Here is a 21,823-nt window from a genome sequence, read left to right as displayed (position 1 = left end):
ATAAAGACTAGAGCTGTAATAAAGACTAGAGCTGTAATAAAGACTAGAGTTGTAATAAAGACTAGAGCTGTAATAAAGACTAGAGCTGTAATAAAGACTAGAGTTGTAATAAAGACTAGAGTTGTCATAAAGACTAAAGCTGTAATAAAGACTAGAGTTGTAACAAAGACTAGAGCTGTAATAAAGACTAGAGCTGTAATAAAGACTAGAGCTGTAATAAAAACTAGAGCTGTAATAAAGACTAGAGCTGTAATAAAGACTAGAGCTGTAATAATGACTAGAGTTGTAATAAAGACTAGAGTTGTAATAAAGACTAGAGCTGTAATAAAGACTAGAGCTGTAATAAAGACTAGAGCTGTAATAAAGACTAGAGTTGTAATAAAGACTAGAGTTGTCATAAAGACTAAAGCTGTAATAAAGACTAGAGTTGTAACAAAGACTAGAGCTGTAATAAAGACTAGAGCTGTAATAAAGACTAGAGCTGTAATAAAAACTAGAGCTGTAATAAAGACTAGAGCTGTAATAAAGACTAGAGCTGTAATAATGACTAGAGTTGTAATAAAGACTAGAGTTGTAATAAAGACTAGAGCTGTAATAAAGACTAGAGCTGTAATAAAGACTAGAGCTGTAATAAAGACTAGAGTTGTAATAAAGACTAGAGTTGTAATAAAGCCTAGAGCTGTAATAAAGACTAGAGCTGTAATAAAGACTAGAGTTGTAATAAAGATTAGAGCTGTAATAAAGACTAGAGTTGTAATAAAGACTAGAGCTGTAATAAAGACTAGAGTTGTAATAAAGACTAGAGTTGTAATAAAGACTAGAGTTGTAATAAAGACTAGAGTTGTAATAAAGAATAGAGCTGTAATAAAGACTAGAGTTGTAATAAAGACTAGAGTTGTAATAAAGACTAGAGTTGTAATAAAGATTAGAGCTGTAATAAAGACTAGAGCTGTAATAAAGACTAGAGCTGTAATAAAGACTAGAGCTGTAATAAAGACTAGAGTTGTAATAAAGACTAGAGTTGTAATAAAGACTAGAGCTGTAATAAAGACTAGAGCTGTAATAAAGACTAGAGCTGTAATAAAGACTAGAGTTGTAATAAAGACTAGAGCTGTAATAATGACTAGAGCTGTAATAAAGACTAGAGCTGTAATAAAAACCACAGATGTCATAAACACTAGAGCTGTGATAAAAACTACAGTTGTATTAAAGACCACAGCTGTAATAAAGCAAATGTAGATGTAGCAATTTTTTTAGCAAAACATTTTGTAAAACAACTTCTTGAACAGTTCATTTTAAAAAAAATTGCCGTTGGCGAAGTGATGCAAATGTTTGAGCTGTGTTTTATGATATAAGGTTTTACAGAAGAAAAGTATCAAACTGAACATAATTTATTATTATAACTGAAATTATATTATTATTTTATTAAAAGTCATAAAACTTCTTGAAATAATTTCAAGAGTTGTCATGACTCTTAGGCTTGGTTTCTGCCTTTTCATGCTTATAGAACTTTAGGCTCTATTAGTTTTCAAGCATCTAAAATAAGAAGAATATTTGAAACACCTTGCCCATAATTTTTGTCGATCCATCGATGATCTTGGTCACAACCAACTCTGATTGCTACACAACAATTGAGGTTATGGCAATAGCTACTTATTTGAGCTGTATTTGTACACTTCAAGGTATCTGAAGGGTCACTTAATAAGCACGAGGGGAATACTTTTATAGTATTTGCGTAGTGTAAGATTAGTCCTATTGAATAACAGTCATGCAAACCAGTTTTGTGAGGATTGCATCAGTTCAGGCTACTTGGTTTGCATAGATGAATGTTTAATTTCAGACTTCTAGGTTCCACATGGATGAATAAATAATTATTCATCTTGCATAACGATTCCCTAGAAACATCTTTATTTCCCTAATCGGAAAAAAAGATTAAGTTCCTTCTCGTAGTGAAGCGTGGAATGGCTCACAGATGATTGCTAAAGCTTAATGAAAGGTGCGACTATGACTGGTTTATCGGAAAAGGCGAAAGAGTTGTCTAAAACCATGGAAAAACTAGGCGATACTCCGTTGCATATCATCATCTACAAGAAGTGGGGCAACGAGCTGCAAAGCTTTATAGAAACCATTCCAGCAGACAAACGGCTCTCAGAGTATCTAATATGTAACCGAAATGGTATAAACCCTCTTGAAGAAGCTATCGATCAGGGAAACAGAGAAATGGCTCGAAGAATCTTAAATAGTTTAAAAGATGACGAGGAGAAATTGATGCTGCTTAAGACAGCGAATAGCAGAGGCTGGACCGTCTTGCATAGAGCCATTTATAAAAATGATGAAGAGCTAGTAAGGGTCCTACTAAGAACCATCCCACCCACTTATAGAAAGGATCTCGCACTTACTACAGACTCAGGGGGTAGCTCTTTCCTGCTAAAGTCGTCCTCTCTTCCAGATGCTAAAACATTCAAGTGCATCCTAAGCCTGATATTTGATGATGTTGCAGCCAATGGAAAGAGGCAGCGAGAATGCCTTCACGAGCTCTTACTATGGAAAGACAAGGAAGGCAATACAATTTTACATAACATTGCCATGAAAGGAAACTCAGAGCTTCTAACATATGCTGTAAGCTTAGAAAAATGTTGCCACAATCGCCTTAAACTCATAAGAAGCGCGGATGAAGGTGGTCGTACACTGCTTCATGTTGCAGTTGAGAATGCAAATGAGAAAATGGTAACGTGCATTTTTGATCTCCTTCGGATAAATAATCAAGCTGATGGTCTCTGGTTTGACTTGCTTTACACGACTGATATGAGAAGTCAAACGGCTCTCCACTATGCAGCACGCACGCGTGGCACTAATAATGGCCGTGAAACAATGTCAATGCTTGCAACCATGCTGCACGCATTAACCTTCGGCGAGCGCATTACTCTTCTCGAGAAACAAGACAGAGAGCGAAACACAGCATTGCACGAAGCCATCAGAGTGAAAAATACACCTGCTATCAGAATGATTGTAGAGTCAGTAGACCCGACTGCTCTAAATATTTTGCTTCGGCCGTGTAACATCCATAGTGGAATGCTTCCAGAATTGACAAGAATTGTCACTCCCTGCGAGCAGCCAGAAGGTAACCAGAGCCAAATAATTTTGCTTCATCTCCTTTTCAAGGATATTTGATTTTTTTAGTTGTTTGCAATGTCAAGGTTGTCAAGGTTGTTTGCAATGTCAAGCAATTATTGTTAAATTTTGATTTGTAGAGGGACTTGCAAGGCCGGTTCAAGAGGAAGGTAATGCATCCTCACAGAGTGGTGGGAATACCTCATGGTAAGTACTGTGATTTTGCTGTAAAATGCTATTGAGTGCCTACTTGGTCATCTAGGACAAAAGGCTGTAGAAAGTCACAAAATATAAAAGAATACAAGGTATAGGTAACCACAAGTTATAGGTGAATACAAGGTGTAGGTGATACAAGGTATGGGTGATACAAGGTATGGGTGATACAAGGTATAGGTGATACAAGGTATAGGTGATACAAGGTATAGGTGAATATAAGGTGCAGATGATTACAAGATATAGGTGATTTAAAGGCTCAGGTGAATATAAGGTATTGGCGAGTACAAAGTATAGGTTAAATATATTCAGGTAACAAAAGAAAAAGGATAAACAAACTACATGTATGCAAATGTTGTAACAGAATGCATGCGTCGCAATGCAATCCATAGCTTAATTTGTACTGTTTGGCAATTTATTGCATGCGTGCTTTCATGCTCATTTCTATTAGTTATTTTGACTCAAAGTACTAGATTCTTCGATATTATCAAGAACTATAATAGAGCACGAGCGGTTAATTCTTTGTTTGAATAGAGACGCTTGAGTTGGTTGCTAATCTACTGAGAGTTTATGACTGAACTTGAGTTTCTGTCTCTGTTTTTTGTTGATCCTGCGTTTGTTCATCCTGCAAACTTAGTTCTCAAGTCAAGAGTGATTATCAATCACAATGAATGGAGTGAATCAGACCAATAAAAACGCCGTTGCCAACCAAGAACATTGTGATCAATGGTGTTAAATACAAATGCTGGCTGTTGACAGACTGTTGTGTCAGTGTGTCTTTCAATCTATTGGCTACATTAAAACAAAAATGGGTGCCAAAAATAGTAAAAAGTTAGATGAAAACACCATGTGGTATCTGAAAAAAGTAGAGCTGATGATACTGGTAGGTAGCTACCCTGTAAACTTTGATTGTTTGACATTTTTATCACTCATCCGTGACTTTTCTACAGCAATCGGTATGGATGCTATCAGTAGTTTAGGTAGATCAGTTGCCAGTTCAACTAGCGTACATAGTTTTGGTAATGTTGATCAATATGCCTTGTGATACCTATATATGCCTTGTGATACCTATAAGGTACCTATAGTTGCAGCATTAGCTGATCAATATGCCTTGTGATACCTATATATGCCTTGTGATACCTATAAGGTACCTATAGTTGCAGCATTAGCTGATCAATATGCCTTGTGATACCTATATATGCCTTGTGATACCTATAAGGTACCTATAGTTGCAGCATTAGCTGATCAATATGCCTTGTGATACCTATATATGCCTTGTGATACCTATAAGGTACCTATAGTTGCAGTTGATCAATATGCCTTGTGATACCTATAAGGTACCTATAGTTGCAGTTGATCAATATGCCTTGTGATACCTATAAGGTACCTATAGTTGCAGTTGATCAATATGCCTTGTGATACCTACATGTATATGGTACCTATAGTTACAGCATTAGCTGATCAATATGCCTTATGATACCTATGGTTGCAGTATTAGCTGTTTCTGGAAACACTTCTCAAATAGTTGATAATATGCACTGGCATGCTTGTTTTACTGGAAGCCATTGGACTGTGTCATTGAAGTGAAAGGATGGGCAGTGTGTCCTAAGGAATCAATATGTAAAATATGAAATAGACGAGAAGTGTAGGGAGGTTTATGATGAGGAGGCTGAGGCTTCAATCAGTACTGACTAACAGAACATAACTTGGGAGTGCATGGTAAAGTAGGTGTTAAAGTTGTTGGATGATTTTCAACCTAATAAGGGAATAAAACTTAGAGCGGTCATGGACCATGATAAGAACTTGAATAAGTTCATTAGTTGTAATCCAGGACTAGACCTAGTAGCGCGTCAAGTGAAGGTGAGGAAGCTGAGGAAGCTGAGGCAGTTTAAATCTAGTATCATACTACCCAAACTGGCATCAATGCTAATTTTACAAGGGCCAACTATCTGGGGTAACATACACTTCTGTTTTATAATTGGTAAATGGGCTTTTAAAAGATTGCTTGAAAAAATATCTGTTAACAATTTTATTTGTCAAATTCTTTTAACTCTACTTTTTACCAAATCACTTTTGCATTTATACAAATAGATTTGTTTTAAATATTTGAGTACTGGAATATTTTAATCACTACCAATTTGGACACGGCTCTGGCGTGTAACTTAAGAAGACTCAAACAAATGGTTGTGACTAGGATTATCCGTCCCTGTTTGTGTTTAGTCTTATGCTATGTGAAACAAATGGTTGTGACTAGGATTATCCGTCCCTGTTTGTGTTTAGTCTTATGCTATGTGAAACAAATGGTTGTGACTAGGATTATCCGTCCCTGTTTGTGTTTAGTCTTATGCTATGTGAAACAAATGGTTGTGACTAGGATTATCCGTCCCTGTTTGTGTTTAGTCTTATGCTATGTGAAACAAATGGTTGTGACTAGGATTATCCGTCCCTGTTTGTGTTTAGTCTTATGCTATGTGAAACAAATGGTTGTGACTAGGATTATCCGTCCCTGTTTGTGTTTAGTCTTATGCTATGTGAAACAAATGGTTGTGACTAGGATTATCCGTCCCTGTTTGTGTTTAGTCTTATGCTATGTGAAACAAATGGTTGTGACTAGGATTATCCGTCCCTGTTTGTGTTTAGTCTTATGCTATGTGAAACAAATGGTTGTGACTAGGATTATCCGTCCCTGTTTGTGTTTAGTCTTATGCTATGTGAAACAAATGGTTGTGACTAGGATTATCCGTCCCTGTTTGTGTTTAGTCTTATGCTATGTGAAACAAATGGTTGTGACTAGGATTATCCGTCCCTGTTTGTGTTTAGTCTTATGCTATGTGAAACAAATGGTTGTGACTAGGATTATCCGTCCTTGTTTGTGTTTAATTTTATGCTATGTAAAACAAATGGTTGTGACTAAGAGTATCCGTCCCTGTTTGTGTTTAGTCTTATGCTATGTGAAACTAAAGCAATACTAGAGGATAAAGATACTGTTGATAGTATATGGTTACTTCCTAGTACTGATAAGGGGATTGTATGATGTGATGCATTTGGAATGTTAATGGAATTTGGTGGTGAGGTTGTCGAGGACAGAGGAAAAATGACAGTAATCATACCGATGTTGTTTAATTATAGGCGACATATAAGAGGTATGGGCGGTGGTGTGAAATAGAGTTTGAGATGCATTCTAGTTTGAAGGTACGCATAGTTCAGCAACTGTGTTTAGTTGGGTAGAGATCTGTTATTGAGGACAGCCATTAGCCTGAGGTTAGTTACCTCTGAAATCCTCATTACAACATCCTCAACATCCTCATTCCCTTTATGATATCAGAGTTAATCAGCCTATATAAGCTGAGTATTGAGAGTCAGTTCGTAACATCAGAAGACAACTTAAGGGATGTCTCTCCAAAAGTTCCTAAAATGAGGTTAAGAGATTCTGCAGGAGTCATAGCTGTCAGTTGTACAAGCCCGAGTAAAGACTTGCAAGATCTCATGGCACACATAATCTTGGTGATGATAAAATGTTGTATTTGGCTAGATGTAAGTAGGGTGTTTTAGTCGTAAGGGAAGCTGTATTGAGGGCTGTTAGGGAGTGTCCAGCGAGTAGACCAGTAGGTCGGTGGTCAGCGAAACATGGAAACATGACGAGCTAGGAGCAGAGGAGACACAGTTAAGACTGGCATCCAATATCACATATTATAATGGCATCCCCCATCTCGCACTGACAGATTGTAGACCCTACAGAGTCTCCAATATGTGGTACAGTTACGCAGTGAAGCAGCTGAGACAACTGCTATCATACTTGAGCAGATCTTCCTGAAAAGAGGACCGCAACAGGAGCTTTTGAAGGACAATGAGCCATGCATTCAAAATGCATTTATAGCCAAACCAATGACAAAAAGGAAGGTCAACTACATATTCAGCTGTGCATATCATATCAAAACAAGGAAATGGAATTGCTGAGAGGAACCACAAAATCGTACGAAGAATGGTTGCTCGATCTGGCAAGTCTGTACAAGGGAAGCTTTATCAGTACAACTTTTCATCCAAAGGAGATGGTTAAACTCTAGCTGAAACCCTTACCAGCTATGTGACACAGTCCACGTCTCAAGGTCTCAACAGCTATGCGATACAGTCCATGCCTCAAGGTCTTAACAGCTATGCGATACAGTCCATGCCTTAAAGTCCTAACAGCTATGTGACGCAGTCGATGCCTCAAGGTCTTAACAGCTATGTGATACAGTCGATGCCTCAAGGTCTTAACATCTATGTGATACAGTCCATGCCTCAAGGTCTTAACAGCTATGTGATACAGTCCACGCCTCAAGGTCTTGCCACTCAGTTCGTACATGACATGAGGAACACATTTGAATCCTTTCAAGCCAGGTGGCAGGCTCTTCATAAAATCCTAAAATGCAAAATGTACGACTCCATGAGAAGCTGGAGTGAAATTAATTGTGTTCAACAAAGCATATAAAATTGGGAATACTAGACACACTAGTGAGCCTGAGACTTCATCGCTCTAAGATCTGTATCCAGTTTATGGCTTGGGAAACTGATATATCAACTAACAATGAGAACATTGATGTTGGCTAATTACATGTATTTCCTAGTAACAATGAAGGTGAGAGTGAAAAGCAACAGCATATGACTGACAGTTTGGTCAGAGCACGCAAGCCTCCCATACGTTTTGGTCAGAGCACGCAAGCCTCCCATACGTTTGGTCAGAGCGCGTAAGCCTCCCATACGTTTGGTCAGAGCACGCAAGCCTCCCATACGTTTGGTCAGAGCACGCAAGCCTCCAATAAGTTTTGGTAAGAACACGCAAGCCTCCCATACGTTTGGTCAGAGCATGCAAGCCTCCCATACATTTGGTCAGAGCACGCAAGCCTCCCATACGTTTTGTCAGAGCACGCAAGCCTCCCATATGTTTTGGTCAGAACACGCAAGCCTCCCATACGTTTGGTCAGAGCACGCAAGCCTCCCATACATTTTGGTAATGACATGTGTGATACTCAGGAAGGTGTGAATACTGACAAACATTTTTAATTAAAAAGACAGTATCCATGTGTCCTAGTTCTTAGTTCAACTTGTACCGCTTGATAGTTTGTACCATGTGTGCTTTTATGCTGTATCGTGTACATTGTGTACATTGTGTACATAATACTATGCACAGCATTGCAACTAGCGTAAACCAAATTTTTCTAGTTTAGTGAACATGAATGGATAAAAGGGGCAGCTGGTCTTTGGAAAGCAGCTGGCTTGTAAGATGTGTTGAGGGAGAAGGTTGGTTGGAGAATGTGCGGAAGTTGTACTCTGCAACTCTCAATTCATGATTGGCAGTCGCAGAAACACCCTCATTTCTTTGAAGAATGTTTGAAAAAGTAGATTTCAGAGCCTATTAATATTTATTGGTTGATTAGGGTGTCAATGATAGTCAAAAAGATGTGGATAGTTTGAAAAGTTGTCTTATGATTTCTTATGATCACCTTCGCGCCTCCACCGATACAAATGATTTTTCCATTTTAGCAAGGATGTCGGTTCTGTAAACCTATCGCAGCCAGATAGTTGTGTCTACCGTAACAGTAAATTTGTTAGCTCACCTGCCAACGCTGACAACCCAACTGATCAAATTAATCAGGAAGAAAAAAATGCAGAAGCGCAAATGGAGAAAATGAAAGTGCCTGAAACTACAAATTTGACAAGTGAGGAATACCTGGATTCCTCAATCACGAGCTCAATGGACAGCCTGCCTAGACCTGGTAGCAATGCATCACCACAACATGAAAGTGGTAGCAGCGCTCTTACCCTTGATGGCGATCACTCTATGAGATCCGCTAAACAAACTCTCAGAGGTCATCCTAGCTTTGGAGGTCTCATTGGACCAGGAGACTCAGCATACGATGTGATCAATAGTTGTGCAAAAGGCAAAAATGTATAGGAACACACTGCAACTTGACCGGATCCTATCGAGCATAACTATTCTCTCAAAGTTTTAAGATCACATATAGCAAAATGTTAATATGCGATTTGTAATTTTACCAATGTTCAGAAGGTACTTTTCACCATTATAGCATGATATGAATTTATATACCAATAACTTGATACTGCAAAGGTTTTAGTTATATAACAGTTACGTGGGCATTTGCTACTAATAACACTAATTACAATACTAATAACACTAATTACAATACTAATAACACTAGTTACAATACTAATAACACTAGTTACAATACTAATAACACAAGTTACAATACTAATAACACTAATTACAATACTAATAACACTAGTTACAATACTTATAACACTAGTTACAATACTAATAACACTAGTTACAATACTAATAACACTAATTACAATACTAATAACACTAGTTACAATACTAATAACACTAGTTACAATACTAATAACACAAGTTACAATACTAATAACACTAATTACAATACTAATAACACTAGTTACAATACTTATAACACTAGTTACAATACTTATAACACTAGTTACAATACTAATAACACAAGTTACAATACTAATAACACTAGTTACAATACTTATAACACTAGTTACAATACTAACAACACAAGTTACAATACTAATAACACTAGTTACAATATTTATAACACTAGTTACAATACTTACAGCACTAGTTACAATATTTATAACACTAGTTACAATACTAACAACACAAGTTACAATACTAAAAACACTAGTTACAATACTTATAACACTAGTTACAATACTAACAACACTAGTTACAATACTAACAACACAAGTTACAATACTAATAACACTAGTTACAATACTAATAACACTAGTTACAATACTTATAACACTAGTTACAATACTTATAACACTAGTTACAATACTAACAACACTAGTTACAATACTAACAACACAAGTTACAATACTAATAACACTAGTTACAATACTAATAACACTAGTTACAATACTTATAACACTAGTTACAATACTAATAACAAAGTAGAGTTTAAGCAAAACTAACCCTAACCTTTTGACTTGACAACAAAATGCACTTACAATCACCTTAAATACATAAACAATTCCAGCTTTTTAATAAGCAAAACTTGTGTATAGATCTGTTTGGTAGCTTTATTTGCTATTAAGTTCTGTTGTCATATATAATGAAAACCTAATAAAAGTGCCTAATAAACTGATATATGTTTACAATTCAAACAAAGAACAAGGTAAAAGTAGTGGTGAATCATTAGCAACTACATGTAGGCGACTGCCTTCTGTCTGTTTGATTATCCTTGAAAAGCGACACATTGCTCTCCAAGCATGACCACTACATAGAATCAATTTATTTTAAAGCAGTAGTTCTATAAAATGCTTTCATCTCCTAGAATGGATAAGTGAAATAAAGTGGTTGCATTTAAGCTAACAGTATCTCTTGCACCAAGGAGCTTTGAAAGATAGCTAGTATTAATGTAAATTTCAAAGCTAATATACGAAGTGACATGCAACTACCACCTTTCTGCAGCGATACAAAAAGAATTCATATCAGACATTCCATACCATACATCCTTGAAAAAAGGTTTATCCTGGTGCTGAGGCAAGCGCCTAACACTGAATTTATTTAGATTATCGGTAATGTGGATTTTACTTCACGAAGAATTGCAGGTGCTTTACAAATCTCAAGCAAGGGTACAATGAATCAGTGGGCATGGCCAAAGATAACCTTCTCAGGAGCTAGAGCTAAATGCTTCTTAAAAACCTGAAGTGAAATGCAAGACAAACATTAGCCCATTCCAGTCTCATGTAATAGCAGGGCATTCCAGTCTCATGTAATAGCAGGGCATTCCAGTCTCATGGAATAGCAAGGCATTTCAGTCTCATGTAATAGCAGGGCATTCCAGTCACATGTAATAGCAGGACATTCCAGTCTCATGTAATAGCAGGGCATTCCAGTCTCATGTAATAGCAGGGCATTCCAGTCTCATGTAATAGCAGGGCATTCCAGTCTCATGTAATAGCAGGGCATTCCAGTCTCATGTAATAGCAGGGCATTCCAGTCTCATGTAATAGCAGGGCATTCCAGTCTCATGTAATAGCAGGGCATTCCAGTCCCATGTAATAGCAGGGCATTCCAGTCTCATGTAATAGCAGGGCATTCCAGTCCCATGTAATAGCAGGGCATTCCAGTCTCATGTAATTGCAGGGCATTCCAGTCTCATGTAATAGCAGGACATTCCAGTCTCATGTAATTGCAGGGCGTTCCAGTCTCATGTAATAGTAGGGCATTCCAGTCTCATGTAACAGCAGGGCATTCCAGTCTCATGTAATAGCAGGACATTCCAGTCTCATGTAATAGCAGGGCATTCCAGTCTCATGTAATAGCAGGGCATTCCAGTCTCATGTAATAGCAGGACATTCCAGTCTCATGTAATAGCAGGGCATTCCAGTCTCATGTAATTGCAGGGCATTCCAGTCTCATGTAATAGCAGGACATTCCAGTCTCATGTAATAGCAGGGCATTCCAGTCTCATGTAATAGCAGGACATTCCAGTCTCATGTAATAGCAGGGCATTCCAGTCTCATGTAATAGCAGGGCATTCCAGTCTCATGTAATAGCAGGGCATTCCAGTCTCATGTAATAGCAGGGCATTCCAGTCTCATGTAATAGCAGGGCATTCCAGTCTCATGTAATTGCAGGGCATTCCAGTCTCATGTAATGGCAGGACATTCCAGTCTCATGTAATTGCAGGACATTCCAGTCTCATGTAATAGCAGGGCATTCCAGTCCCATGTAATAGCAGGGCATTCCAGTCTCATGTAATAGCAGGGCATTCCAGTCTCATGTAATAGCAGGGCATTCCAGTCTCATGTAATAGCAGGGCATTCCAGTCTCATGTAATAGCAGGGCATTCCAGTCCCATGTAATAGCAGGTGACACATGTCAATTAAAGGCAAGTGACAATTTAAATAAAGATTATTCTATAAAAACATCAAAAGTAGGTAAAAGAAGATTATTGCGTATGTAAATCAATGAGATATGAGCTTGAAGGAAGAATGACTGCATACATACAGTACATATATTTCAATACCCCAGTAATACGTTACACTAGTAAAGAATGCCAATGAACATCTTAAGCTATACGTATTTGATGTTTTCCAAAACTCAAATAGTAAGGTTATCTGCATAGTTTCAATATAGATCAACTACGAATTGAATCAGTTAGGAAAGGGATTGGACTGATATTGGACTGAGACTGGATTGGACTCTTCTCCGCTAGTTATGGCATTACAAATAGAATATAACCAATCAGTCAAATCTACTACTAGTCAAATTGAAACTACTACAATTGAAACTAATTATGTACAAAATTTTTCATGGAAGCAACATGTGCCAAAAACGTTTTACAATAATCTAAAACACTGAGCAATTTGATTGATACATGTTAAGTACACGTAAATAAGGTAAATGTGTATCGAAGATTAAAAAAGACTCCATGTATCAAGACACTATTCCAACATTACCAACAACTATTGCCATGGCGATAAAAGAATAAAAGTACTTGTTCTTGGAACAACCTCCAGGCGAAATGAATGCCTATGTAGTTGAGTAGTGAATTAAAAACAGCTCATATGTAAGTTCTCGAGACCCAGTCGACTGTGTATCTAAAGCAGATAGTGTAATGATGACTGGTGGCGAAGGGGGGTCAGCAGTCAAAGTCATTTTGGGTCAAAGCAGAATCAGGAATGGCTACAATTTGGTCCTCACTCTGGATGCTATCGACTTCCATATCGGATGAACCGCTGGCTTGAGAGCTTGTAAACATGGCTGTCGCCTTTTCTAACGTGTACTAAAACGAAAAAGCATTACAACAGGATATGAACACTAAATTTAACATACATGTACACTGATGCTGCCCTCATTACAACAGCCTGATACAGTAACATAGTCTGATACTGCCATCATTACAACCAGATACAAACACTTATTGTAACATAGTCTGATGCTGCCCTCATTACAACCAGATATAAACACTTACTGTAACATAGTCTGATGTTACTCTTATTACAATCAGATACAAACACTTATTGTAACATAGTCTGATGTTACTCTTATTACAACCGGATATGAACACTTATTGTAACATAGTCTGATACTGCCCTCATTACAACCATATATAAACACTTATTGTAACATAGTCTGATGTTACCCTTATTACAACCAGATACAAACACTTATTGTAACATAGTCTGATGTTACCCTTATTACATCCAGATACAAACACTTACTGTAACATAGTCTGATACTGCCCTCATTACAACCAGATATGAACACTTATCGTAACATAGTCTGATGCTACCATCATTACAACCAGATATGAACAATTATTGTAACATAGTCTGATGCTGCCCTCATTACAACCAGATATAAACACTTATTGTAACATAGTCTGATGCTGCCATCATTACAACCAGATATAAACACTTATTGTAACATAGTCTGATGTTACCCTTATTACATCCAGATACAAACACTTACTGTAACATAATCTGATACTGCCCTCATTACAACCAGATACAAACACTTATTGTAACATAGTCTGATGCTACCATCATTACAACCAGATATAAACACTTATTGTAACATAGTCTGATGCTGCCATCATTACAACCAGATATAAACACTTATTGTAACATAGTCTGATGTTACCCTTATTACATCCAGATACAAACACTTACTGTAACATAATCTGATACTGCCCTCATTACAACCAGATACAAACACTTATTGTAACATAGTCTGATGTTACCCTCATTACAACCAGATACAAACACTTATCGTAACATAGTCCGATGCTGCCCTCATTACAACCAGATATAAACACTTATTGTAACATAGTCTGATGCTACCATCATTACAACCAGATATAAACACTTATTGTAACATACGCTGATGTTACCCTTATTACAACCAGATACAAACACTTACTGTAACATAGTCTGATGTTACTCTTATTACAATCAGATACAAACACTTATTGTAACATAGTCTGATGTTACTCTTATTACAACCGGATACAAACACTTATTGTAACATAGTCTGATGTTACCCTTATTACATCCAGATACAAACACTTACTGTAACATAGTCTGATGCTGCCATCATTACAACCAGATATAAACACTTATTGTAACATAGTCTGATGTTACCCTTATTACATCCAGATACAAACACTTACTGTAACATAGTCTGATACTGCCCTCATTACAACCAGATACAAACACTTATTGTAACATAGTCTGATGTTACTCTTATTACAACCAGATACAAACACTTATTGTAACATAGTCTGATACTGCCCTCATTACAACCAGATATAAACACTTATCGTAACATAGTCTGATGCTACCATCATTACAACCAGATATGAACACTTATTGTAACATACGCTGATGCTGCCCTCATTACAACCAGATATAAACACTTATTGTAACATAGTCTGATGTTACTCTTATTACAACCGGATACAAACACTTATTGTAACATAGTCTGATGTTACCCTTATTACATCCAGATACAAACACTTATTGTAACATAGTCTGATGCTGCCATCATTACAACCAGATACAAACACTTATTGTAACATAGTCTGATGTTACTCTTATTACAATCAGATACAAACACTTATTGTAACATAGTCTGATGTTACCCTTATTACATCCAGATACAAACACTTACTGTAACATAGTCTGATGCTGCCATCATTACAACCAGATACAAACACTTATTGTAACATAGTCTGATGTTACTCTTATTACAATCAGATACAAACACTTATTGTAACATAGTCTGATGTTACCCTTATTACATCCAGATACAAACACTTATTGTAACATAGTCTGATGCTGCCATCATTACAACCAGATACAAACACTTATTGTAACATAGTCTGATGTTACTCTTATTACAATCAGATACAAACACTTATTGTAACATAGTCTGATGTTACCCTTATTACATCCAGATACAAACACTTATTGTAACATAGTCTGATGTTACTCTTATTACAACCGGATACAAACACTTATTGTAACATAGTCTGATGTTACCCTTATTACATCCAGATACAAACACTTATTGTAACATAGTCTGATGCTGCCATCATTACAACCAGATACAAACACTTATTGTAACATAGTCTGATGTTACTCTTATTACAATCAGATACAAACACTTATTGTAACATAGTCTGATGTTACCCTTATTACATCCAGATACAAACACTTATTGTAACATAGTCTGATGTTACTCTTATTACAACCGGATACAAACACTTATTGTAACATAGTCTGATGTTACCCTTATTACATCCAGATACAAACACTTACTGTAACATAGTCTGATGCTGCCATCATTACAACCAGATACAAACACTTATTGTAACATAGTCTGATGTTACTCTTATTACAACCAGATACAAACACTTATTGTAACATAGTCTGATACTGCCCTCATTACAACCAGATATAAACACTTATCGTAACATAGTCTGATGCTACCATCATTACAACCAGATATGAACACTTATTGTAACATACGCTGATGCTGCCCTCATTACAACCAGATATAAACACTTATTGTAACATAGTCTGATGTTACTCTTATTACAACCGGATACAAACACTTATTGTAACATAGTCTGATGTTACCCTTATTACATCCAGATACAAACACTTACTGTAACATAGTCTGATGCTGCCATCATTACAACCAGATACAAACACTTATTGTAACATAGTCTGATGTTACTCTTATTACAACCAGATACAAACACTTATTGTAACATAGTCTGATACTGCCCTCATTACAACCAGATATAAACACTTATCGTAACATAGTCTGATGCTACCATCATTACAACCAGATATGAACACTTATTGTAACATACGCTGATGCTGCCCTCATTACAACCAGATATAAACACTTATTGTAACATAGTCTGATGCTGCCATCATTACAACCAGATATAAACACTTATCGTAACATAGTCTGATGCTACCATCATTACAACCAGATATGAACAATTATTGTAACATAGTCTGATGCTGCCCTCATTACAACCAGATACAAACACTTATTGTAACATAGTCTGATGTTACTCTTATTACAACCAGATACAAACACTTATTGTAACATAGTCTGATACTGCCCTCATTACAACAAGATATAAACACTTATCGTAACATAGTCTGATGCTACCATCATTACAACCAGATATAAACACTTATTGTAACATAGTCTGATGCTACCATCATTACAACCAGATATAAACACTTATTGTAACAGTCCGATGCTACCCTCATTACAACCAGATATAAACACTTATTGTAACATAGTCTGATGCTACCATCATTACAACCAGATATAAACACTTATTGTAACATAGTCTGATGCTACCATCATTACAACCAGATACAAACACTTATTGTAACATAGTCTGATGTTACTCTTATTACAACCAGATACAAACACTTATTGTAACATAGTCTGATACTGCCCTCATTACAACCAGATATAAACACTTATCGTAACATAGTCTGATGCTACCATCATTACAACCAGATATGAACAATTATTGTAACATAGTCTGATGCTGCCCTCATTACAACCAGATATAAACACTTATTGAACATAGTCTGATACTGCCCTCATTACAACCAGATATAAACACTTATTGTAACATAGTCTGATACTGCCCTCATTACAACCAGATACAAACACTTACTGTAACATAGTCTGATGTTACCCTTATTACAACCATATACAAACACTTATTGTAACATAGTCTGATGTTACCCTTATTACAACCAGATATAAACACTTATTGTAACATACGCTGATGCTGCCCTCATTACAACCAGATATAAACACTTAATGTAACATAATCTGATACTGCCCTCATTACAACCAGATACAAACACTTATTGTAACATAGTCTGATGTTACCCTTATTACAACCAGATACAAACACTTATTGTAACATAGTCTGATGTTACCCTTATTACAACCAGATATAAACACTTATTGTAACATACGCTGATGCTGCCCTCATTACAACCAGATATGAACACTTATTGTAACATAGTCTAATACTGCCCTCATTACAACCAGATATAAACACTTTTGTAACTTTTGATTATCCATCATGACTTTTTGACATGTAAAATTGGAACAAACATTCTCTTGGCACACAAAGTTATTTCAAACACTTGAGGTTTAACATTTCTTGGAACAGTAAATTTGCTGTCAGTAATAGTAAACAAGTTGGTAAAAATCTATACAGACAAATCTCATAGTTTGTGCGTATGTATGAGTGTGTTACGGTTTGTCCAGCTATCCTTCGCTTTTTTGTGACATCATTCTATCGTTGTCTGCCAAATTTATGGACACATTTTATCGTTAAAAACATGAAGCTTCTGCAATTAATAATTACAAACAATGCTTTTGTTTGCAAATTTTTTATTTTAGTGTCAAAACAACACTGAAAAGTACTATTAAGAGAATGACGATCGTTTTCTACAAAGATGGCGGTTTTTTCGTAGACGAACGCATGTGCAAACAGGGTGATGGACGTCAAAAGAAAATGATGGCTAGCTTCCTATTAAACATTAGGAATGAAATATCCGTATCACGCTGGATTTGATCTCAGAACCTCTCATTCGCCAGGCAAAGATCTTACCAATTGAGCTACACAAGATTGATGGATTCATTGGGCGATATATGCCGGTATGTAGGTGAAAACACGCATACTGCTCTGCATATGGTGCAACACCATTTTATGCTTGCTCTCACGGCTCTTATTAGTAAGTTTATCAACTAGCTTACTCAAATTAGCCATTGGCAATGTGCCAGACTAATGGCAAGCGGCTACATTACCTGTCACTGTTTTTAAGCTGATTTTTAAAACCTGTGCAATGCTGGGCATTTCGCTAGTTGAAAATAAAACACAAAAATAGTGAAAAGTACATAATTAACTCCCGTGCTACCAAATTAATTCCTTTACCCAGACTTAATTACATATTCGGTTATACCTAATATTTGACAGGTGCACGTATAAATCTTCATAATTTTTAAACCATATGGTCTATAAAACATGTTTAATACCAAATCAACCAGCAAAATTTTTTTACATCAGCTGATGTCATAAAAATATCACAAATCCGTTGCAGATTGAGCTCATACACTTTTTCAGCCATTTTCGTAAAGATTGTGAGCATGTCCGATTTATAGATAGATCTATAAATCAGATATATAGCTCAGATTTATAGATCAGATTTATAGATCAGATAGATCTATAAATCAGATATATAGATCAGATTTATAGATCAGATAGATCTATAATTGGTGAAGATTAGTAGTTGTAATGTGTCATTGCCAAAAACAAATTGCGATAAAAAAAGAAGTTTCTGCAAAGCGAAACTATGCCAATAATGGGTCAAAAACATATTTTTACTCCAGAACTTACACTTCTATTACCAGAAGTTATTAACTTACACTTCTATTACCAGAAGTTATTAAGTTACACTTCTATTACCAGAAGTTATTAACTTACGCTTCTATTCACAGAAGTTATTAACTTACACTTCTATTACCAGAAGTTATTAACTTACACTTCTATTAACAGAAGTTATTAACTTACACTTCTATTAACAGAAGTTATTAACTTACACTTCTATTAACAGAAGTTATTAACTTACACTTCTATTAACAGAAGTTATTAACTTACACTTCTATTAACAGAAGTTATTAACTTACATTTCTATTAACAGAAATTATTAACTTACACTTCTATTACCAGAAGTTATTAACTTACACTTCTATTAACAGAAGTTATTAACTTACACTTCTATTCACAGAAGTTATTAACTTACACTTCTATTACCAAAAGTTATTAACTTACACTTCTATTAACAGAAGTTATTAACTTACACTTCTATTAACAGAAGTTATTAACTTACATTTCTATTAACAGAAATTATTAACTTACACTTCTTTTAACAGAAGGTATTATTGTGCCCCTAACAAGAGTAGCAAAAAACTTTTTTTGTTAACCATTACTTTCTTAATTTAGCTTTCAGAAAAAAATTCAAGATTTTAGCTTTACCTTTTCACATCTACATATATATATATTTCTCAAAGTATGTCTGTCGTCTGTCTGCATTCCAGCTATAGATATTGAAATCCTGATATTAAAATTCCGCTCTACCACTGAGCTAGAACGGCGTATTGATCAAAGACGTTTTCCTATACAGTAATACTTCAACTTACGAGTGCCCCAACGTACGAGAAACTTGAGATACGAGCCAGCTTTTAAGCAAGTTATAGCACTAATATACGAGCCATGTTTGAGATGCGAGCACGTGAGTCAGTTGCCAAGTATGTCGGAGGTGTTTTATGTGAACAGCATCCCTCTGTATTTTTAACTGCTCAGGTTATACTTTTGTACCGTGATTTTTGTGCGCGATTTTCAGTGCAAAATTATGTGAATTAAAAGTACTGTGCGTAGACCGAAAGTTTGCCAGTAAAATGAAAGATAATGCAAAGAAAAAGCGAATGATAACAATTGATATTAAACGGAAAATTATTGAAAAATTTGCGAAATGTGTATGTGTGGTTGAGCTAGCTCAGCAATATGACAGAAATACATCTACAATTATCAAACAGAAGGATTATATTCAGGGCATTTAGTTTGCAAAATGACTAACCATAGTTTCTAAACGGAGCAGCGATCTTCACGACCGCTGATGGAGAGACTGCTCAGGCTTTGGATAAAAGACAAGCAATTGGCCGGTGACACCGTAACTGAAACGACGCTATTTGAAAAGGCCGGTGCTATCTATCAAGACTGTAAAAAATAGACATTCGCACAAGTTGGCTAGTGGTCGTGCATTAACCCTTTGTGATGACACCTGTGTTCGTCCTAATCACAACATGTTGAAAGGGCGACAAAGGCAAACGTCTTTATATAGGTTTTTCTTAATCACATTTGCTTGCATTATTTTTTATTTGTTGCTTTTTGAAAGCATGTGGTAAGTTAGGACAGTAACCAAAAGGCTTTTTTTCTGTTACAATATCTTGTTTTGAGTGTTTTATTTGCATTTTTTAGAGTATGGGCTAAGTATGGAAACCAATCAATATATATTTTATTGTTCTATATATAAACAAACTGCACCAACATGGGAGTAAATTGACATACGAGCTCAGTCTCAGAACGCATTAAGCTCGTAAGTCGAAGTATGACTGTACAGCATATCCCATGTGCATGCTAGTTATTTTAGCATTGCGCCCACGAGTTACGATGCCAAAATATTTTGGGACCTAAATTTATGCAACACGATGCTTCTTCGTTTTTTTTTCGTTAGGAATAATTTATTCCGTCCCACGACATCGACAATAATTTATCTCGAACTTACATAAAATTGGCTGATTTGTGTACTGATTGGATATGTTATTAAAAGATATACGACGCTAAACTCGCCATGGCGAGTTATCCGTATCCGTTATACGCTGTTTCTGGTATCCGTTATAATAAAAACATTTCGCAATAATAAGATTTCTGTTAAAAGTTTACTAAAATACATACTAAAACTTCCTTCAAGTATGTGTTTAGTAAACTAAATTCATTTAAGTTAGATTCAGCGTATATGTTACACGTCTGTCTCGAAAGTAAAAACTCTCCACATAGTACATTGTAATGTTATATTATCTTGGGCAAGCAGATCATAACCACAAAATACACTAAAATCATTGTAGGTACCTATAGTTACTAAGGTTAACATAGTATTTTGGTACTATTTTTAATGATGATGATTTTTGCCAGGAATTGATTGCATTAGATAATGACTACGGGTTTCTATACCATTCTATGTACGTCTGATAATAGCCTACGATATTTTCGCACGCCGACACTGACATGCGAAAATTGGCATGCAAATTTTTGCATACCAACACTGAAACGAACTGAAATCATTATTGTATACCAAATAATTTTTGATTGTAATCGTAGCGAAATAGACTATATTTAGCCATTACTTGCTAATGATTTCACATTTACATTAAAACACTTACATTTTTATTTGTCCTTTTAATTTATTTCAACAAAACACTTCTTTCAAGTTATAAAATTTTAAATTTATGGTTGTTTGAAAACCTTTACAGTTGTTTTATTTATTTTTAATTTAGTTGTCCTGCACAAAACTTTTTCCTCATGAAATGAAGTTTAAAAGTTCTTTGACAAAGTTTGAAAACTTTTACAGTTGTTTTTATTTTCTCTCTCAATTTATTTCAACAACACAAAACACTTCTCTCATGATATGTAGTTGAAAAGTTAGAATGGCAAATATTGTTATATGTTAAATACAAATCAATTTTCTGTCCAGACTTTTTATTACCCGGGCAACGCCGGGTAGTACAGCTAGTATTTTTATATAATCTAATTATTTTAACGCCATTTATAATCGCTCTCGAGTA

General features: G+C 35.8%; 3 protein-coding genes across 3 annotated transcripts in view; 1 reads left to right on the top strand and 2 right to left on the bottom strand.

Moving 5' to 3' along the window:
• The first annotated feature begins 1,957 nt into the window (after positions 1–1,957).
• LOC137401828 (uncharacterized) lies at positions 1,958–9,259 on the top strand. The gene is made up of 3 exons (XM_068088303.1): positions 1,958–3,121; positions 3,252–3,318; positions 8,848–9,259. The coding sequence occupies exons 1-3, from the start codon at positions 1,990–1,992 to the stop codon at positions 9,257–9,259; spliced, it is 1,611 nt and encodes a 536-aa protein (XP_067944404.1). The 5' UTR covers positions 1,958–1,989.
• LOC137387069 (uncharacterized) lies at positions 9,232–12,832 on the bottom strand. Its single transcript, XM_068073363.1, has 2 exons — positions 12,817–12,832; positions 9,232–10,385 (listed from the first exon to the last, which is right to left on the bottom strand). Exons 1-2 carry the CDS (start codon positions 12,830–12,832, stop codon positions 9,367–9,369), a joined length of 1,035 nt encoding a protein of 344 aa, XP_067929464.1. The 3' UTR covers positions 9,232–9,366.
• Positions 12,344–21,823, bottom strand: part of LOC137397078 (ubiquitin carboxyl-terminal hydrolase 24-like) — an 89,349-nt gene continuing 79,869 nt past the window's right edge. Inside the window, exon 36 of the mRNA XM_068083366.1 lies at positions 12,344–13,142. Within this exon, the coding sequence (XP_067939467.1) occupies positions 12,999–13,142 (144 nt within the window). The 3' untranslated portion in view covers positions 12,344–12,998. The remainder of the gene's footprint in view (positions 13,143–21,823) is intronic.

Source organism: Watersipora subatra, chromosome 1, assembly GCF_963576615.1.
Source record: "Watersipora subatra chromosome 1, tzWatSuba1.1, whole genome shotgun sequence".
Lineage (NCBI taxonomy): Eukaryota > Metazoa > Bryozoa > Gymnolaemata > Cheilostomatida > Watersiporidae > Watersipora > Watersipora subatra.
The sequence above is the reverse complement of the archived record's forward strand: the minus strand, read 5'-3'. Positions and strand labels throughout refer to the sequence as shown.